The sequence below is a fragment of the Zeus faber genome, assembly GCF_960531495.2.
Source record: "Zeus faber genome assembly, chromosome: 12".
Classification (NCBI taxonomy): domain Eukaryota; kingdom Metazoa; phylum Chordata; class Actinopteri; order Zeiformes; family Zeidae; genus Zeus; species Zeus faber.
This window is the reverse complement of record NC_137196.1, coordinates 28,873,777-28,892,509: the sequence shown is the minus strand read 5'-3', so window position 1 is coordinate 28,892,509 and position 18,733 is coordinate 28,873,777. Positions and strand designations below refer to the sequence as shown.

The window sequence follows — 18,733 nt, the reverse complement described above, 5'->3', positions numbered from 1 at the left end:
TTGGTGTATAATGAGTGTTTTTCAAGTCTGAGCAACTGTATTCCAGCCTTGCACCAGCAGACTCCCGCAGGCAGGAGGAGATGAGGGAAGCCATCTCTTATCTTATTTTTGTCAAGGACGGTGCCTCTATCTCCTGCGACACAAACTGGGTGCGGAGGGTCAATGACACGTGTCGTGACGAACTCTCAGATCCCGCCCTGCAGATATTTTGTTACTTTACCATCGTTGTATGCGAAAGGTATATTCAGTAAAAAACAGGTATATACAGGAAATAACAGGTATATACAGGAAATAACAGGTATATACAGTAATCCGTTAAACACACACAGACATGTTATTTATGTTGTCAGTGAGACGTGGGAGGTGATTTTCTGACCGGACGCCTGGTATCGTCTCGCCACGGTAACATGTATGTGGTGATGATGTAGTTAACGTTGACTTCAAGGAGCGTGACGGTAAAGCTCTGCAGTCTTTTGAACTCCTTACCTGTCTGTCTGACCCGGTGACATATCTGAGAACTCGTTGGACCCATAATCATCATCCGTCACGTGTGCGCGGCGCGGAGGCTGCGTGGAAGAACAGGAAGTTCTTGTTGGAACGGACTCGGCGGCCGTGGGGGCGGACATGTTGGAAGTTCTGTCGTCAGCTTCTTTGGGCCTTTCGACCTCCTGATGGGGTGACGAACGTAGCGCTGCGTCCCGTTGAAGTCGGAGCTCGTGGGGCGGGGGGAGAAGAACCCCCGAACAGCCGATACAGCGGCTCTGCGACCTGAGGGTGGGCGGTGAATAGCCCTGGATCGCAGTGTCCCCCTCACACTTCGTCTGAATTGGGCGTGACCTGCGTGTCCTGCTCTCCTCCCAGTTCTCTGCTCATTGAGTGGCGCCCGTCCTGCTTTGTGTGGGGAGGCCCGTCCCGTCCCCTCCCGTCCCATCGGCTCGCCGAGTCACATCGCGCTACCTCGTAAACAGGAGGAAGAGGATGAGGATGAAGAGGATGAAGTGGAAGAGGGCAAAGATTTGTGTTTATTAGACGGAAAAACATGAAGGCAGCCGTTCAGTCTGGAGGAGGAAGCCATGATGTGCTCTGCTCCGAATCCAAATGAATCACTTTGATTTATTTAGTGAACTGCAGCTTGTGTTTGATTCCTGTTTTGTTTTTTTTTCTCCTGTGTGCACTTGGTCTATATCACTCCTAACGTGCTCTCTCTCCCTCCCTCCCCCGTCTCTCCCTCTCTTTTTTTCTCTTTTTCAGTTACTCGATATAAACTGGACCGGCCTCACAAATATGCTGGATATTCCTGGGGTCAAGTAAGTAACGTGTGGGTGGGGGTGAGGGTGGGGGTGGGTGGGTATACATGTGAGGACCAGTGTGAGTTTTTAACCTTTTGAGTGAGGATATTTTGGGAAGTGCGGACATTGGCAGGTCCTCACTTTATTTTCATTCTGTCTTTGTGTGTGTGTGTGTGTGTGTGTGTGTGTGTGTGTGTGTGTGTGTGTGTGTGTGTGTGTGTGTGTGTGTGTGTGTGTGTGTGTGTGTGTGTGTGTGTGTGTGTGTGTGTGCGCGCGCGTGCGTGTGCCCGTGCGTGCGCGCGATGACATAAAGTATCTTGCTCTCTATTCATCCAGCTCACTCTGTAGCCATGACAACAGACTGCATTGTATTTACATTTTATTTACTTGTCAGTTTATTTTTATTATATTTTATTATTAATTCTACATTTAGAATTCAGAATGTGTCAGTAGTAGTCAAACTGTGTACTATGATTAATAACAATATTTTATTATAATTTATTATAATGATTATTGTTGGTGTTGTTGTTGTTGCTGTTATTATTAATAATAATAGCTATATTGTTATAATTATATTAATGATATTATTTATATGGTAATAATTATCATCAGCAATAATTATGATAATATTTCATGACAGTTATTCAAACAACTTTCACAGAAACTGACATCCCACTGACATCCCAAACAACTGCATGGAAACGAGACACACACACACACACACACACACACACACACACACACACACACACACACACACACACACACACACACACACACACACACACACACACACTCGGGACAATGTAAACAGACACCCACTCAGACATTCAAGCTCCACACAATAACGCCGAGAGATGCCTTTGTTAATTGTAGCTGCACCTCTGTTGGCTGCTAGTGGAAGCAGGTGTGTCTGTGTGCGCGTGCGCGCCTGTCTGTGTGTGCCTGTCTGTGTGCGCGTGTGTGCGCGTGCGCGCCTGTCTGTGTGTGCCTGTCTGTGTGCGCGTGTGTGCGCATGTGTGCGCCTGTCTGTGTGTGTCTGTCTGTGTGCTTGTGTGTGCGCCTGTCTGCGTGCGCCTGTCTGTGTGTGTCTGTGTGTGTCTGTCTGTGTGCTCGTGTCTGCACCTGTCTGCGTGCGTGCGTGCGTGCGTGCGTGCGTGCGTGCGTGCGTGCGTGCGTGCGTGTGTGTGTGTGTGTGTGTGTGTGTGTGTGTGTGTGTGTGTGAGGGGTGTGTGTGCGTGTACGCGTGTGTCTCCCTGTGTAATCAAACTAAAGGTTTTGGACACGTTGCTCATCACCACGCTCCCTCGGGGCAGACCCAGTCATGTTGATTTAAGTATTTACATGAAATGGAAATAAAAAGCCAAACAGACTTAGAGACTCTGGGATTATGAAAATAAGAAAGAATCACAAATAAGAAAATAGAAGAAATGGAAGAAGTGAAAGGTAGTAAAGTGTGTTTCCTGGGAGGGACCTGAGTCGTTCAGCTTTTTCTTTTCGACTCAGAAACAAACTGTGTTCAGGCTTCCGCCTGAAAATGCTGCCCAACCTGTTTGCAGGAAAATGAAAGTGTGTGTGTGTGTGTGTGTGTGTGTGTGTGTGTGTGTGTGTGTGTGTGTGTGTGTGTGTGTGTGTGTGTGTGTGTGTGTGTGTGTGTGTGTGTGTGTGTGTGTGTGTGTGTACGTACTATTACCTTGGGCTGGGTTTGCAATTTTGTACTCAAACACAATGGAGAAAGAAATGAAGGTCGATCTTGCGCTCAAGGGTGTGTGTGTGTAATGGGGTAGGTATGCGTAGTGCGCGTGTGTGTGTGCACATGTGCAAGTTCTTGTCTGAACCCATTTGTACTTTTCACTTTGGAATGTGACTCCACTTGGCATGCACACACACAAACTAAATACATAGTCCTACCTTTTTATTTGCATAATCTATGGTTAAAACACACACACACACACACACACCTGAAACTGTTTTCAGTCACAAGTCATCGTTGGTGAAGCCGGGACGCCGTGCCTGCATCTCCACTGTCCCACCGTCCTCCTTCTCTCGGGCTCATTGCAAAAAAGGCTCCTTTTAAAGGCATGATGGGGGGATGTGCTGACCTCAGTGGCGGTGCGGGCATCTCAACTCTCCTCTGAGCAAAATACCCAGAGTGTTGGTCGTCTGATCAGTTTCGTTTTGAAGGAAACTTCTGAACTGAAGGACTGCGTTTGATGCAGAGCTGCTGCCACCTAGAGGAGGCGATGGGGGCCACGCCTTCTCTGTGTTATTACGTAACATGACACGTTTTGCATGGACACACACACACACACACACACACACACACACACACACACACACACACACAACAGTCATAGTGTCACTTTCCAGAGATTTTTGGGTGATCTCTCTTTCATGGGGTGATTGATGATGGCAGAGTGACGGGAAGTTGCTACACAAAAGGAAATTATTTCATTATAATATTTATTTATTTATCTAAATCCATTTTTATATTTATTTATTTATTTTATTTGTCAGTATTATTTTATTTTAATTGAAATTTGTTTACTTTAATCCGAAACGTACACAATCAGCATGGTGTGATGGATTTTTATTTTCAGTTTGAATTGAAGGGAATATTTAATGTATGTTCCCTCCGCAGCGGCCTGTGCGACACCCTGATCCAGGACATAATCTACAGCTACCTGGTCCTTCCAAACCGCATCACCATCCCCCTGGTGGGAGACGCAGAGTTGGCCCAGATCCGCTTCCCCATGCCCAAGGTTAGTGGACATTAGTGCATGATCACAAGTATTTGACCAGATTATGGTAATTTTGTAAAATCGTACGGTTCCTCCTTCCAAAATGTCATTCAAATTTTGAGCCAATGTTAGGAATGTTGCAAGAAATGGGACGTTGTCAAATTTTCTGTTTTCTGCTGACATTACATTCCAATATTCTTGGCTTTTCTTCCTCAGGTTGATATGTATTATTATTATTATTATTATTATCATTATTATTATTATTATATTATTATTTATTTAAGTAGTAATAGCAGTAGTAGTACATTAGTATAGTGGAATAAATCATAAAAGACAATTAAATTGTTAAAATAGCTTTTAATCTCAATGTGTCACCTTATTAAATAAATATCCCAAATTATAGGAAGTTAGAACTTTCAGAATCAGAATCAGAAATACTTTAATAATCCCAGGGGGAAGTTACTTAAAATTACTTTCTGTCCCTGTTAACAATAGGGCTTTGTTTTGGGGGAGGATCTCATTCGATTTGATTTAATATCAATTCAATCTATGATTCTGTGTGGATATATTGACATTTCATATATAATGAGAATTGCTGCAAAATGTTCAGTTTCCCCTCTGACGTGCGTCGATAATAGCTGGATAACAGACATTGTACGTTTGAACTCATTTGTGACCATGGTGGTATTTCATTTAAGGGGAAAAACAGTTGCACAACTTGTAAAAAAGTGTCCATATTTAAATTTTCAAATTGATATGATAACATTTAAATGTATTAGAGTATCAATTATTATTATTATTATTATTATTTGTATTATTATTTATTATTAAACCCTTATTGTTAGTATGTTTTTTTCCTAGTTCACTATGACTTTTCAAAGTGCTCAATCAATCAATTAAACTCAAAGTTCTGTGATGAATGATACAACTCTGTTAAATGTTAAATTAAACGTTGATTTTAATCAATTCCATGTTTAATTCTGGTCAAATCACCCCTCACCCTTTCCCTAACCTTAACCCCAGGGCCTCCTGCGCATCCACTTCCTGGAGGCCCAGGACCTGCTGGGGAAGGACAAGTTCCTGGGGGGGCTGATCAAGGGCAAGTCGGACCCCTACGGCGTGGTCCAGGTGGGGAACCAGCTCTTCAAGAGCAAGGTGATCCACGAGACAGTGCACCCCAAGTGGAACGAGGTCTACGAGGTAAGGGGGGGTCGGGCTGGACCTGGGTCCTGGGGGGTACACGGAATACTCAATGAGTTTAATGCATAAAGGTTCCATAATCCTCATAATCCTAAACTAGATAGCCCTAAATAAAAAGTACACTTCAGTGTGTTATCTGAAAGTATACTTCATATATTTAATTTGTAGTATTTTTAAATCCTTTATTATATCCCAGAGTTGTGTTAAATTATATGCAATGAAGTTGTACTTAGTGTGTTAGAAGTTGTACTTAAGATAAGCTTAAACATATAAAGATGCATATTTTAGGATACTTTTGACAACCGAAATAATACACTTTTAACAAGTATACTAAAGTGCATTTTAACTTCGGTCCATGCTTCAAAAAACCTTTTACAAGTGTACACTTACAACGTATTAACGACTGGTATAATAAAGCTGCACTTAAAATGTTTCATAAAGTAAATAACAACTCCCAAAAAATACAGAAGAATGAATTGAACGGAATTTCACAAGGAAATATTACTTTTGATGTAAGACTATAATATATGTTTGATATATATTTTTAAAAGTTATTGATTTAGATGTTTTAATATAAAATATATTCAGTCAGCCCCGCTAGTGATGGTGAGATTTTATGCTGAGTCGTGACATATTTTACCTTTTCTCAGTTAAACGTTAACCAACACGGCAGTTTATTAAAGGCACATGAGAAAAGATAAGACGACACTTTATTCTAATAAAGCGCGTGTGTGTGTGTGTGTGTGTGTGTGTGTGTGTGTGTGTGTGTGTGTGTGTGTGTGTGTGTGTGTGTGTGTGTGTGTGTGTGTGTGTGTATATATGTATATATATATGTGTATATATGTATATGTATATGTATGTATATATATATATATATATATATATATATGTATATGTATATGTGTGTGTGTGTGTGTGTATATGAGACCCTGTCGGCATCCCTGTCTTGCTCACGCGTGGTTTGGCTTCCTCAGGCCTTGATTTACGATCACTCTGGTCAGCACCTGGAGATCGAGCTGTTTGACGAAGACACCGACAAAGACGACTTCCTGGGAAGGTAGGCGCTTTACACCACTTTACGCCAGCGCAGCTTCATTCAACCTTTTTGGGATTTTTGCAAGTCGCAATGAGGGCTTTAACAATCAATGAACGTTTTCTTTTTAGGGTTGTTGAACCGTAACACCTTCACGCTCGTATGTGAAACACTCAAAAAGCCGCAGCGTGGAAACTGATCCACTAATAACAAGATAGGAGGATTGAGAATTGAGAATAAAAGAAACTGTATTTTGGGAATGAACACCCGGAACACCTGATTGGTTGGGACTATAAACCTAACTGCGTTACAGCCAGTTACAACACTTTGACTAATTTAATAAGGATTCAATGTTGTTTGTATTATTTTTTAGTAGTAGTATTAATTCATTAATTAAATATGGAGACTTGATGATATATTACTACATATTCCCCAGTTTTCAATCATTGAAGCCTGCATATCAAAGTGTTGTTATAGTAAATGAATTACATGAAATAACTTTACTCTGGAATCCAGCAGCGTGTCGTCCTTGTGTGACGTGTTCTCCTTGTAGCATTTCACTGCATATATGTATGAACGTATGTATATGTATGTGACAAATAATCACTTGAACTTGAACTTCCTTGAAGTGGCTCCTTGAAGTAGAATTCCCAGAAGCAGTCAGATGATTCCACTACGTCGCGGTGGTTTTCCTTCTTTTAACGCTTTTTAAATGAAATGGATTCCCCGTGGCGACATGAAGTCGGTCATTCACACAAGCCTTTGGCAAAACAGATAAAATATTCCACTTTCTCTTTCTGTTAAATATTTATTTTCATCCTGCTTTAATTTATCTAGATTTTCTTTTTTCTTTTTGTTTTTATTTTGGTATTTTTTTTTAATATTTCCTATATTTTTATTTTCTTTTTTAATTGATTTAATTTATAGATTATTATTGTTTTTATTGTTGTGCTGTGTGACACCATCGGCAGACGAAATCCTCTGACTCGCCCTGGCTTCATCGTCATGGCAACGTGTGTGTTGATCAGTGTTTGTTTTGTTCTTCAGTCTGATGATTGACATGGCCGAGCTCCAGAAGGAACAGAAGGTTGATGAGGTAAATCTGCTTCCTGTTTTCTCTAAATCCCTCCCTGCTTCAACACGCCTCCTGTACCATATAGCCATGTTTCAGTTCATTTTTATTTTTTTTCTTATAGCTGATGCTCCTCTATTTTCAATTTAATTATTACATTATTATTATTATTATTATGCCTATCATTGCCTATTGTTTTCATGAGAGCTGCTGTAAACATTGCATTTACCCTGCTGGGTTGAACAAAATCTGTCCGTCTGTCCGTCCGTCAGTTTGTTGGTCTGTCTGTCTGTCCATCCAACCTCTAAATAAATCTGTGTTGCTGTGTGTGCAGTGGTTCGACATGGACGATGTGTCGACAGGAAAGCTGCATCTGAAGCTGGAGTGGCTTTCTCTGCTCTCCACCCCAGACAGACTAGACCAGGTTGGTGTGTGGTCATGGTCATGTGATCTCCTCCAGAAAGAAAAACAAAATGTCTGACCAACTACGGCATGTTACATTAAACCGTGAAGCATTTCAAACCTTTTAAACCTTGTTTGTTTCTCAGGTGTTGTCGAGCATCAGGGCAGATCGAGGGCAAGCCAACGACGGGCTTTCGTCTGCGCTGCTGGTTGTCTTCCTGGACTCGGCAAGGAACCTTCCGGTAAGTCAGCATAGAGGAACCGGCTTGAACCTCCTAGAAGCGGCACGAACCACCTGGAACTGGCTGGAACTGGTTTGAACCACCTGGAACTTGCTGTAACTGGCTGGGGCCGGCTGTAACTGGCTGGGGCCGGCTGTAACTGGCTGGGGCCGGCTGGAACTGGCTGGGGCAGGCTGGAACTGGCTGGAACCGGCTGGGGCCGGCTGGAACCGGCTGGGGTCGGCTGGAACTGGCTGATACAAACCGGAACTGGCTGGAACTGGCTGGACTGATAGTATGTATAATGATAGGATGTCAACAGATATTTAAATATGAAATTTTAACAAAAAACATGTTTTTAAAGCCTGTGTTGTGTAAATAGTTCATTGTTTACTTAGAGGTGGTTTGTTGGACATGTTGAAGGCCTTTGTTTTTCAAACTGGCACCAGCGTCCCGAGTGATACCAACCCCAGCCCGAGCCCAAATCCTTCAGTGTATTCCAGCCGTTAGCCGCTCGCCTTCCTCCTGCAAGCAGCTTTTCTGTACTTCCTTCCTGTAAAGCTCTTTTACTGCTGGTCCTTTCTTCACGGTCCCCTCAGCTCTTGAAAGTTCTGAAAAGCCAGAGAACTTCCAAAATCCAGATATTCCAGATTGGGAAAGTCAAGGATTTGATTTCTAGATTGTGTTACTAACAGCATTATTTTGTTTTAAAGAGGACCTATTATTGTCCTTTTCACCAAGTTAACACAGGTCCCCAAAACATGTTATTGACATTTCTTGCCCAAAATTCCACTCAGATTATGCATTCTAGCCATTGTGACATGCCTCTATAACGCTCCTGTTCCAAAACCGGCCGTTTTTTTCCTGTGGGCGATGCCACCCTCCCAAAGCCCCCAGTTGTGTCAGCCAATAGGGTTTGAGCTTTACTCCGGGCGGCGTTGTATTTACACTGTAAACTTTCAGTGATTTCACCTTATCATTCCACCAAAATCTATTTCTGAACAAATTTGGGGCGAGAAATAAGCAATCCAGCTGCTGTATCTTCACTCATATTAGCTCTACAAGGCCTCGTTTGATTTAAAAGTTTGTTCCAACTTTCGTTGTCGTGCTCTGAGCTTATGGGAGACACGGACACCGCACTGCGGTAAATACATCTACAATAAAAACACTGTTTTTATTGGTTTCGCTGCAGCCTACAGTCATGTACTGCATCGTTTTTTTTTTGTTTTTTTTAAAGAAACAGCTGAATTATTTATAAATACTTACATTTCCATCCTCTGCAGTTTCTTCACGGACAGTCGGTGTTCATTCCTCTTTCTTTTAAAAGATTTGTGTGTTGAGTTACTCAGATGGAGGCGGCTCTAATGAGTACTTAGACTCCCTCGGTGACGTGGGTCGGGGCGGCGAAGCTGAACGGCTCATTTCAGGAGGCGTTTTCTGAATTAGGACGCTCACAACAAACCAACATCTCCGTCTTGCCTCACAGTGTGTGAGTAGAACCAGCAGAGACCCGCACGTATGTGCACGAGTGCCGAACAAGTGAGTTTTGCACAATAGGTCCCCCTTAAAAAGTTTATTTATATTTAAAAATAATTACTTTGGCAGCACAGGAGGCTTATTGACCCACAGCCGCTGGAAAGATCAGACTGTTTTCATCCCATATGTTGGAACTGTACATGGAAGCCCATGCCCATAAGACGCAGGCAGCTGCTGTTATCAGCCATATGTAGGTCAAATAAATACCTGGATTTGTTGGACATGTCAATTTGCAGTTTTGCGACAAAGTCATTGAAAAGTCAAGGAATTCCGCCTTCATTGATGGAAACGTCCTGTACTTTTAACATCGAAGAACATGGTCGAAAAAGAAGAATCTGTCCACGTTGATGACCCTGAACCTGGCGATACCATCGCACAGCGCAGGCCTCCTGTTCCTCCTTCCAGCTTCACTCCTCTTCTCTGTTCTTCCTCCTCCTCTTCCTCACACCCCCTTCCTCATCCTCTTCCTCCCCTTCCTGCTGTTTCTCTTCCTCCTCTTCTTCCTCCCCCTATTCCTTCTCTTGTTCTTCTTCTTCCCCCTATTCCTCTTCCTCCTCCTCCTCCTCCTCCTCTTCTTCTTTTTCTTCCTGCTCCTCCTCTTCCTCCTGCCTCTCCGCCACTGAAGAGCGTCTTTGAGGGGAACTTGGGGCGTGGATACCTCAAAGAGCGGCGGGCGGCCGGCCTGGTGTTCTGCGAGAACACGGCCTCCCTCTACCGCAGCGTGTTTGTGAGTCCGATTCCTCCAGACAAAATGGCCGCCGCTGCTGTGTGACCCCCCCCATCCCCCCATCACCATGCTTGTTTGTTTGCTTGTTTGCTCTGGTTTGGTTTGGTTTGGTCTTATTAGAGCAAGGAGGACGGTTTGAAATGTGCGACGCCCGACCAGCATGAGTCCTGCTTGTGCACGGTTTGAAATCATCGTGTCTCAAAATGTTTCCTTCTGTTTGACCTGATTTTTTTCTAGAAGTACTGAGTAGAACTTTTAGTGTTGTGTTTATGTCACTTGTTAGGCTTTGCAGCATAGATCAGAAAAAAGCCTCAAATGTCCGCCCAACGCTAAGAACGATCAGAAGATGGTCTTCAACCCAACTAGTTTGAAATGGGATCCAGAATTCTTTCTGGATCGCTTTTTCCCTCCATCCTGCTCCTCACGCCCACATGGCTGTTCTACCTGCTGTGCCACCAAGGGGCAGCACTTAGCGCCCTCTCCGTGGACACCACGGACATACTGGAGACACCAGCAGATGTTCGCAGGCTCCTCGTCGTGTGGATGCAACACCGCCAACTCTCTTCATTTTCAGCCGTCGCCACTAGAAGGTGCCGTTTTCTCTGGTAATGTTTCGTGGTCCGACATGAACCCTTAGAAAACAGCACCATCTACCGGTTATCTTCATCCATCAAAATTGAACCCGGGTGGAAGTGCTTGCCACCAGAGGGATTTGGCTGCACTATAAATATTTGGCGTCCCATCCATTAGAACTGATCTAATGGATGGGACGTCCTACGGCCTCTATGGGGTGGACAGGTAGCGGCTGCGTTGAGGAGCAGATGCTTCTACCTCTCCAGGAGCCGGTCCTCATGTTGCCTTTCTGCTGACCTGAGGACAGAGTTGCAGGAAGTCAGGAAGAAGGATGGACCCTTTCACCCATTTAATTTGGAGAAAATCGCATTTCAGAAGAATTCTAGAATCTTCGACCTTTGTGCTTTGAAATAATCTCACATTATCAGTTTTTAAAGGGACAGCGTGTAGAATTTACGGAACGGACTTGGCAGAATTGGAATAAAAATTCACAAGTATATTCTAATTGGTGTATAATCCCATGAAAATGAAAATCGTTGTGTTGGCGTTACCTTAGAATGAGCCGTTTATACCTGCAAAGGGAGCTGGTACGCTTCACGGAGACCGCCATGTTGCACCGCCATGTTTCTTCTGCAGTAGCCCAGAACGGACAAACCAAACACTGGCTCTAGAGAGGGCCTTTTGCATTTTTCGCGAGTTTCGCGGCCACTGTCTCTTCCACGGACGTCGCCATGTTTTACCGCCATGTTGCACCGCCATGTTGCACCGCCATGTTGCACCGCCATGGGGAGGGAATGTTCAGTGGGTTGCGTCCGCAACCTCACCGCTAGATGACACTGCATTCAACACACTGCACCTTTAAAGCAGAGCAAATCATACAAAATCGACAATTGTACAGAAAATCATCAACATTGCAATTGGCACAAGAGTTGCAATTTGTGGTGTTATTTCTTTTGACGTCATTGTCAAAGGAAAACTCTGGTCTGGTCTCCTTTAACCTGAACCTTATTTTCTGGTCGTTGGGAGTCAACCTGAGCGATTGGCATCAGAATCTTGATCCGGTATTGAGAGAAGAGCTTCATTGGGACCATAGTCACATGATCACTTGGGTTGACTCCCATCCAAAAAGAAGGTTAAGGTAAAAAATTAAATAAAAATACCTCTTCTCCGGGGCTGTGGTTGATTTCCACGTCCTTACCCTGCAATGTTCTCCAGATGCCCACTGACTACACGTCCTGCTCATCAATGAACTTATGATGAGTCGGTCTGTCCTCAATATACCTGGACTGATTCACCCTAAGTACATTTACCCAATGTGTCCTCACACCAAAACAAAACCCCCATGAATCCGCAATGCGACGGCTTCCAGGACCCAAGGAGTATTCCTCTCCTCTCATTTGGAGGAAACAGTGGTGGTGGTGTTTTGATCTGCGATGACTAACCATTAACCATTAACCATGTTATCATATTGTCATTGTCTGTCTGTGATTGTGTCATCGTGGTGGTTGTTGTTGTCTGTGTCATCATCCCATCTTCCTTATTTCTCCTTGCCCTCTGTGCACGCTCCTCCTCTCCTAATAACCTGGCGCTGTGTCTTCGTGTGTGTGTGTGTGTGTGTGTGTGTGTGTGTGTGTGTGTGTGTGTGTGTGTGTGTGTGTGTGTGTGTGTGTGTGTGTGTGTGTGTGTGTGTGTGTGTGTGTGTGTGTGTGTGTGTGTGTGTGTGTGTCCGTCCCTTTCTTGTTCCCTGGGAAAATCAAAGCGCAATCCCTTAGAGTTCAACTACGAGGGGCTGAAGAAGTCCTCAGTCAGAAAATCCCTCAAGGTAAACTGGTACCGGAGCACCACAGACAGACATATACAGAGTGACAGACAGACAGACAGACAGACGTACATATAGCAGTATACAGACATAATATAAAGCAGCAGACAGGCAGGCAGACATATATTGTATGGAGCAATCGATAGACATATATAGACAAATAGATACAAATATCAAGTGACAGACAGACAGGCAGATGGACATATACAGAGCAATGGATAGAAAGACATATATAGTGCGACATGCAGACATACTATATATAGAGCAATAGATAGACAGACAGCACTGATGGAATTTAATTTCCTTGTTGGCAGATGAGGAGACTATGGCGCCCCCTAGGTGTCCCCCGAAAAAATATGAAATGGTTGTGGAATTACTGATCTATTTGCCTCAAATGAATGATTGGTGCCCTCAAGTCCCTGAAGGAATTTCCACAAATTAGTGATTTCTGCCCTTGAATTCCTTTTTTTCCCCTCAAATTAGTAACTTGTGCTTTCAAATTCTATTAATCATTCAATGATGGACTTTTATTGAATGCTTCCATTTCCATTCTCTCGCGGTGGCAAAATAGTGCTGGCACAATTGGAGGGCTGCAATTACTAATTTGAATGAATTGGCGGAAAGAAAAAGTAATTTGAGGGGATTAATTCAATTATTCGAGTGCACAAATTAATTTGTTTTCCTAAACGATTTCCTAAGAGATGGGTTACTAATTCCAGGAAACCATAAAAAAAAAAAAACATAAATCAATAAATAATTAAAACATTTTCTCCCGTGACAGCTGGGGGGCGCCAAAGAAAACATGCAAAAACACGCAACTTTGACATTTTTTGGTTTAAAAAAACAAAACAAAAAAAAAACAAAAAACGTCCAAGCGGACCCCAGGAACAACAAACTGCTGATGTTGAGCTTTGCTGTTTAATTTTTCCGATGCGATCAACTGTGTCCTGATCATTAACACTGGACTAAAAGGACTTCCTGTCTCTCACTGTGTGTGAATAACACCCACGTCTTCCGTGAGTTCATGTCAACTAACAGAGTCCAAAGGTTGTTGACCTTTAAATCTTCATGGAATCTTGTGGTTCTGTGCGGTCGGAGGGTCGTTTAAAATCCTCCTCAACCCACGTCCCCTTCCTCCTTCCCATAAGCCTCGCTCTCCTTTTGATATTTTCCCTTAAAATACGCATTTTGCTGTGAAGGGCAAAATGGGAGACGTTCTAGTAAATAGTCCATTGTGCTGAAAATACTGTATTGCATGTAAGAAATATAGATTAAAAAATATATATTTATACATATATATATTTTTTTCTATATAAAAAAAAAAAATACAGATTTTCTGATTATAAATTGTAATGTTTATTAGAAACTGAACTTCCACATGGAGTGTTCGGTGCATTTCTATTTAAACACACATATATATGTGTGTTATATATATATATATGAAAAGTCTAACACAATTAAAACATTATTAGTATGAGTAATTATATCGTTTGGAATTAATTTAATCGCAGGATCTTGCCTGAAAATCCTAAATTAATATATTGAGGCCTAAACCACATTGAAGTTGGTCTCATTGATTCCTGAGGCTGGATTCTGGGTTTCCATTTTTTAACCAGGTACTAATTGTGAACGAGAAAAAAAACACAGAATATTACACCAATTCAACCATAAAACAGAATACTGGAAAGCTCTTGGTAGAGGATTTTAATTCATTTATTTTAAATCATATAAAGAAGTGTTAATTTTAGGTAGGCATTTTAAGATGGCGTAAATAGTGTAAGACGTAAAAGCCATTTTCTCGCCGTCATGGCGTCGTGTTCAAATGGATTTTTCTCCTCCACAGTTCGGTAAAAAAGTGACCAGTGAACCCAACCCTTTCGTTCAGTTCACGGTGGGACACAAATCCTTCGAGAGCAAGGTATGTTATGTGTTTATTTAAACATTATATAAAACCAATATTTTAAACACATTTATTTTTATTTTTGCAGTACCCCTAGGGGTACGAGAACCCACATTTTGTGAAACACTGGTGTAGAAAATAAAAATACAATTTTATTTAAAGTAGGAAGTGTGATTAGTTATTTATTGTTATATTATGTTATTATTATGTTATAAGTTGTTTTCAAAGTTTTTCCCATCTGTGTTTGTTTCTCCTGGTCCTTCTCTGTATTTCCGAGATTTGCCAAATTGTATTAAATGTGGATGATAGATCCGTCCCTGACGGAAAGTCGCCATTTTGCAATCGCAGTAATTAGTTTGTAAATTGTACTCGGGTTGGGCCGGTGTTAAAATGTTCAGAACGCTTTGATATGAAGCCAAACACCGGAGCGGACCGCTACGACCCAGCGCTTAATTCAACCTGAAATCTGTGCAATGTGTCGCGAGAGCTTGTCATTCTGCACGGTTGATGCTAATTTGTGGGCCGAATCATCGGACCGATTAGACTCGTCGTCCCTTCCCCGCGATGACGGACCGATAGAAATGATGGATGAAAAAATCAATGAATGAAATGGAAAAAAAAAAAAAAAACAAGACTCACTCAATCAAATTGGGTCGCAACCATCGCAAAGAAATTCCAGAGTTAATTATTTGTTTTGGATTTGGTTTCCTCTTCCTCTCCACCAGACCAGATACAAGACTAAAGAGCCTGTTTGGGAAGAAGCCTTCACCTTCCTCATCCACAACCCAAAAAGCCAGGAGCTGGAGGTCGAGGTATGTGCTGCACTCTGCAGTCCTGCAGCCTTTTAGGGGGAATTTCACAGGAGCTAGGCTAGTTGATCCCATCTGCAACCATGCATTGTGCTAACACAGTTAGCATTGCAGCCCTAACCCAAGAACAAAATCTGGAACAATAACAATTTATACAAAAAAAACAACGTTTAGGCACGAACATTCGAGTAAAAAGAGATCTTGTCGATATATAAGAGTAATATATAAAAAGATAATGTACATAAAAATCAATTTACAATTATAATTTGTACCCTATATACCCATAACAATAATTGATCCTGTGCATAGTATTGCATTTTGGATATTTGTATAATTTCAATATTTGCCTATTTCTAATTGTATTCTTATTGTTTTTTTTGGGCTATTTGTATATATTTAACATTTTAAATAGGATCTTAATTTAAAATTTTAACATTTGAAATGTATTCTATTTAATTTTCAATTTTTTTTTCCATTATTCTCTAACCCTTATTTTGTTGTTATTTCTAATGGTTGTTGGTTGTTATTTCTAAGGGTTGTTTGTTGTTATTTCTAATGGTTGTTGGTTGTTATTTCTAAGGGTTGTTTGTTGTTATTTGTAGGTGAAGGACGAGAAGCACGAGTGTTCCCTGGGGACTCTGACTCTGCCCCTGTCCAGCCTCCTGGAGGCCGAGGACATGATGCTGAACCGCCGCTTCGCTCTGAGGAACTCGGGACCCAGCTGCACCGTCAAGATGAAGATGGCGCTGCGGGTACCACACAAATACACAAACAACACTTTACACTTCTTATCTTTTTAGTAGTGTTGGTCATAATTACAGCTGTTACCGTGATTAAATAATCACCGATTGCAGGCGATCCGTTCTGGTTCTACAGTAAATGTTTCCATTCAAGTTTAAGGAGAATTTTAAACTAGTTAGAAATGTGAATAAATATAATGTTATATTCTATGCATTTTCATCAATTGTGTTCAGGCAAAATATCGAATCTACCTGAACTTTTATGTTTCAGTGTCAACACAGTCGCTCTTCTTCGATGATCATTTATTAATCCCAGGGGGAAATTGCAGCGTCTCAACATAAAAACAATCGGCAAAAAATATACAATAAACATGAGTTAACGGTACAAAATAAACAAATGTCAATATAGTGTGTATGTACAGTTTATTTATATATAGGTGGTGTGTATATAAACAATTATAAACAACAAATATAACTTAGAAATGACAGAAAAACAATTACAATAAAAGATGTCCAAAATTAAAATATGCTGTCCTATACGATAACTTACTGAATAAACACTGAGCCAGAAAGATGAGTTTACCATGGAAATGCTGATATACAACATTAATAATAAGGATGATGATGATGATGATGATTATTATTATTATAATAGTCTTTAATTGTGAAGCACCTTTTGTTCAACATTTGCAGCTCATCGTGTTTTACAGACTTTTAGGAATTAATAATTGACAGTTATTAATTATTTAAAGTGGATGGAAAGTACATTTTAGAAGAAAAACAAAACATGACACATGAAGTCAGTAGTGAAGTAATGGAATAATATACAGTTTACATGCACATCTGCACATGATCCGTTTTTTTAACTCCTTCTGCCTCCCCCTCCCTCCCTCTTCCTCCCTCACCCCCCCTTCCTTCCTCCCTCACCCCCCCTTCCTTCCTCCCTCACCTCCCCCCTTTCCTCCCTCACATGCCCCCTTCCTTCTACTGCCTCCACCTTTCCTCCCAGGTTCTCTCTCTGGACAAGACCCCCGCCTCAGACTCCGCCCCCTCCTCGGTGCAGGTTCGGAAGACCAGCGTGTCCAGCTCCAACCAGAACCCCACCCCACGCCCCTCCATCTCCTCAGACTCCCTCCGTCCCGCCCCCGCCCCCGCCCCCGCCGCCGCCGCCGCCGCCCACCCCTCACCGAACACCGACATCCCGCGCTCCGCCTCCGTGTCCGCCCAGGACCAGCTGCCGCGCCGGCGAGGAGGGGACCCCCACGAGGAGCCCGGCGGCCCCCTGGGGGGTCTGAACAACGGCGGAGGAGCCAGGGGTGTAGGAGGGCGGGGCCTGGCGGAGACGGGGCGGAGCTCCTCCAACCTGGCCATCTCGGGCTCCCAGCAGTACCTGGCTGGGGTCCCGGGGGCCAAGGAGCCCACGCCGAGCATCGCCTCGGACATCTCTAACCCCTACGCCACGCAGGAGCTGCAGCAGAGGCTGCGCCAGCTGCAGAAGTAAGTGTGTGTGTGTGTGTGTGTGTGTGTGTGTGTGTGTGTGTGTGTGTGTGTGTGTGTGTGTGTGTGTGTGTGTGTGTGTGTGTGTGTGTGTGTGTGTGTGTGTGTGTGTGTGTGTGTGTTCACGATATGATTCTACTTCCAGATGTTGTTTTATACATAATGAGTATTTCTGCCAACGTTTCACCGTCTCAGAATCCCTTTATTTCGGCGACTCCATTTCTACGTACAAGCAGTTTCTCGTGGTCAGATCGGTGCGTTGCCGAACTGACAATTTGCATAAATAAATGAAGCAGGAGTCTGGAGAAATAGAAGAATTGCCAAATGTACGAAAATCACCAGATTTCCAAAGAAGAAATTTTACATTTCATGGAACAAATTCGGTCTCATTAGGAAAATGAATATTTTAGTGATTTTGTGTCTGTGGTGTTTATTTTAAGACGGAGACGACGGCGTCACTTCCAAACAAAGTCTCCGTGTTACGATGACTCTCTTTTCACAAATTTTTATTGATCGGCCCCGAAAAACCGAAACAGTAGAAATTGAATCGCAGCGCAGTGATTCTGCCCTCACAGCAACGGAAGAAACCTTTACCCTGTATTCTTAATTTAATTTAAAATCTCTCTCTCTCCCCCTCTCCCTCTCTTCCCCCCTCCCTCCCAGTGGCTCTGGTCCCAGTTACTTCCCTCTGGGGGAGATCCAGTTGACTGTCAGGCACAGCTCCCAGAGGAACAAGCTGATCGTAGTCGTCCACGCCTGCAGGTAATAAAAACACTGTCTTCTCAACGCCGCCTGTGGAGGGAAAACCAGTGTTTTTATTTCTTATTTTTTAAACTTTGAACTATTTTCCGATTGTTGGGAGTCAACCCGGGTGAAGCCAGATTCTCGACAGTTCTGGATTGTCGTTGGGCGATGTGGGCGTGGCTGTTTTTGTTTTATTCTTGTACAACGCCCCCTGTCCACTGGGGGGGGGGGGGGGGGGGACAGCGTCACATCTACTAAACCTCAATGCGCAGAAAACATAGAAGAAGAAATCTGTTGTTTATTTTTTTTCCAAACCTTATTTGAAAGCATTGGACCCCAAAAATATGGAAACGCAAAGAGAAATCTGTTTTTTGGAAACTCGGCCGCATGCCTTTTCGTGCGTCGGCCCGTGGCGTGCGGGCGTCGGCCC

General features: G+C 42.8%; 1 protein-coding gene across 1 annotated transcript in view; it reads left to right on the top strand.

The window, feature by feature from the left end:
- Positions 1-18,733, top strand: part of esyt2a (extended synaptotagmin-like protein 2a) — a 49,896-nt gene that overhangs the window by 28,656 nt on the left and 2,507 nt on the right. Inside the window, exons 7-19 of the mRNA XM_080011606.1 lie at positions 1,252-1,307; positions 3,931-4,051; positions 5,054-5,230; positions 6,205-6,287; positions 7,311-7,359; positions 7,670-7,759; positions 7,884-7,979; positions 10,120-10,221; positions 14,457-14,531; positions 15,239-15,325; positions 15,925-16,074; positions 17,072-17,559; positions 18,223-18,321. Of these exons, the coding sequence (XP_079867732.1) occupies positions 1,252-1,307; positions 3,931-4,051; positions 5,054-5,230; positions 6,205-6,287; positions 7,311-7,359; positions 7,670-7,759; positions 7,884-7,979; positions 10,120-10,221; positions 14,457-14,531; positions 15,239-15,325; positions 15,925-16,074; positions 17,072-17,559; positions 18,223-18,321 (1,673 nt within the window). The remainder of the gene's footprint in view (positions 1-1,251; positions 1,308-3,930; positions 4,052-5,053; positions 5,231-6,204; positions 6,288-7,310; positions 7,360-7,669; positions 7,760-7,883; positions 7,980-10,119; positions 10,222-14,456; positions 14,532-15,238; positions 15,326-15,924; positions 16,075-17,071; positions 17,560-18,222; positions 18,322-18,733) is intronic.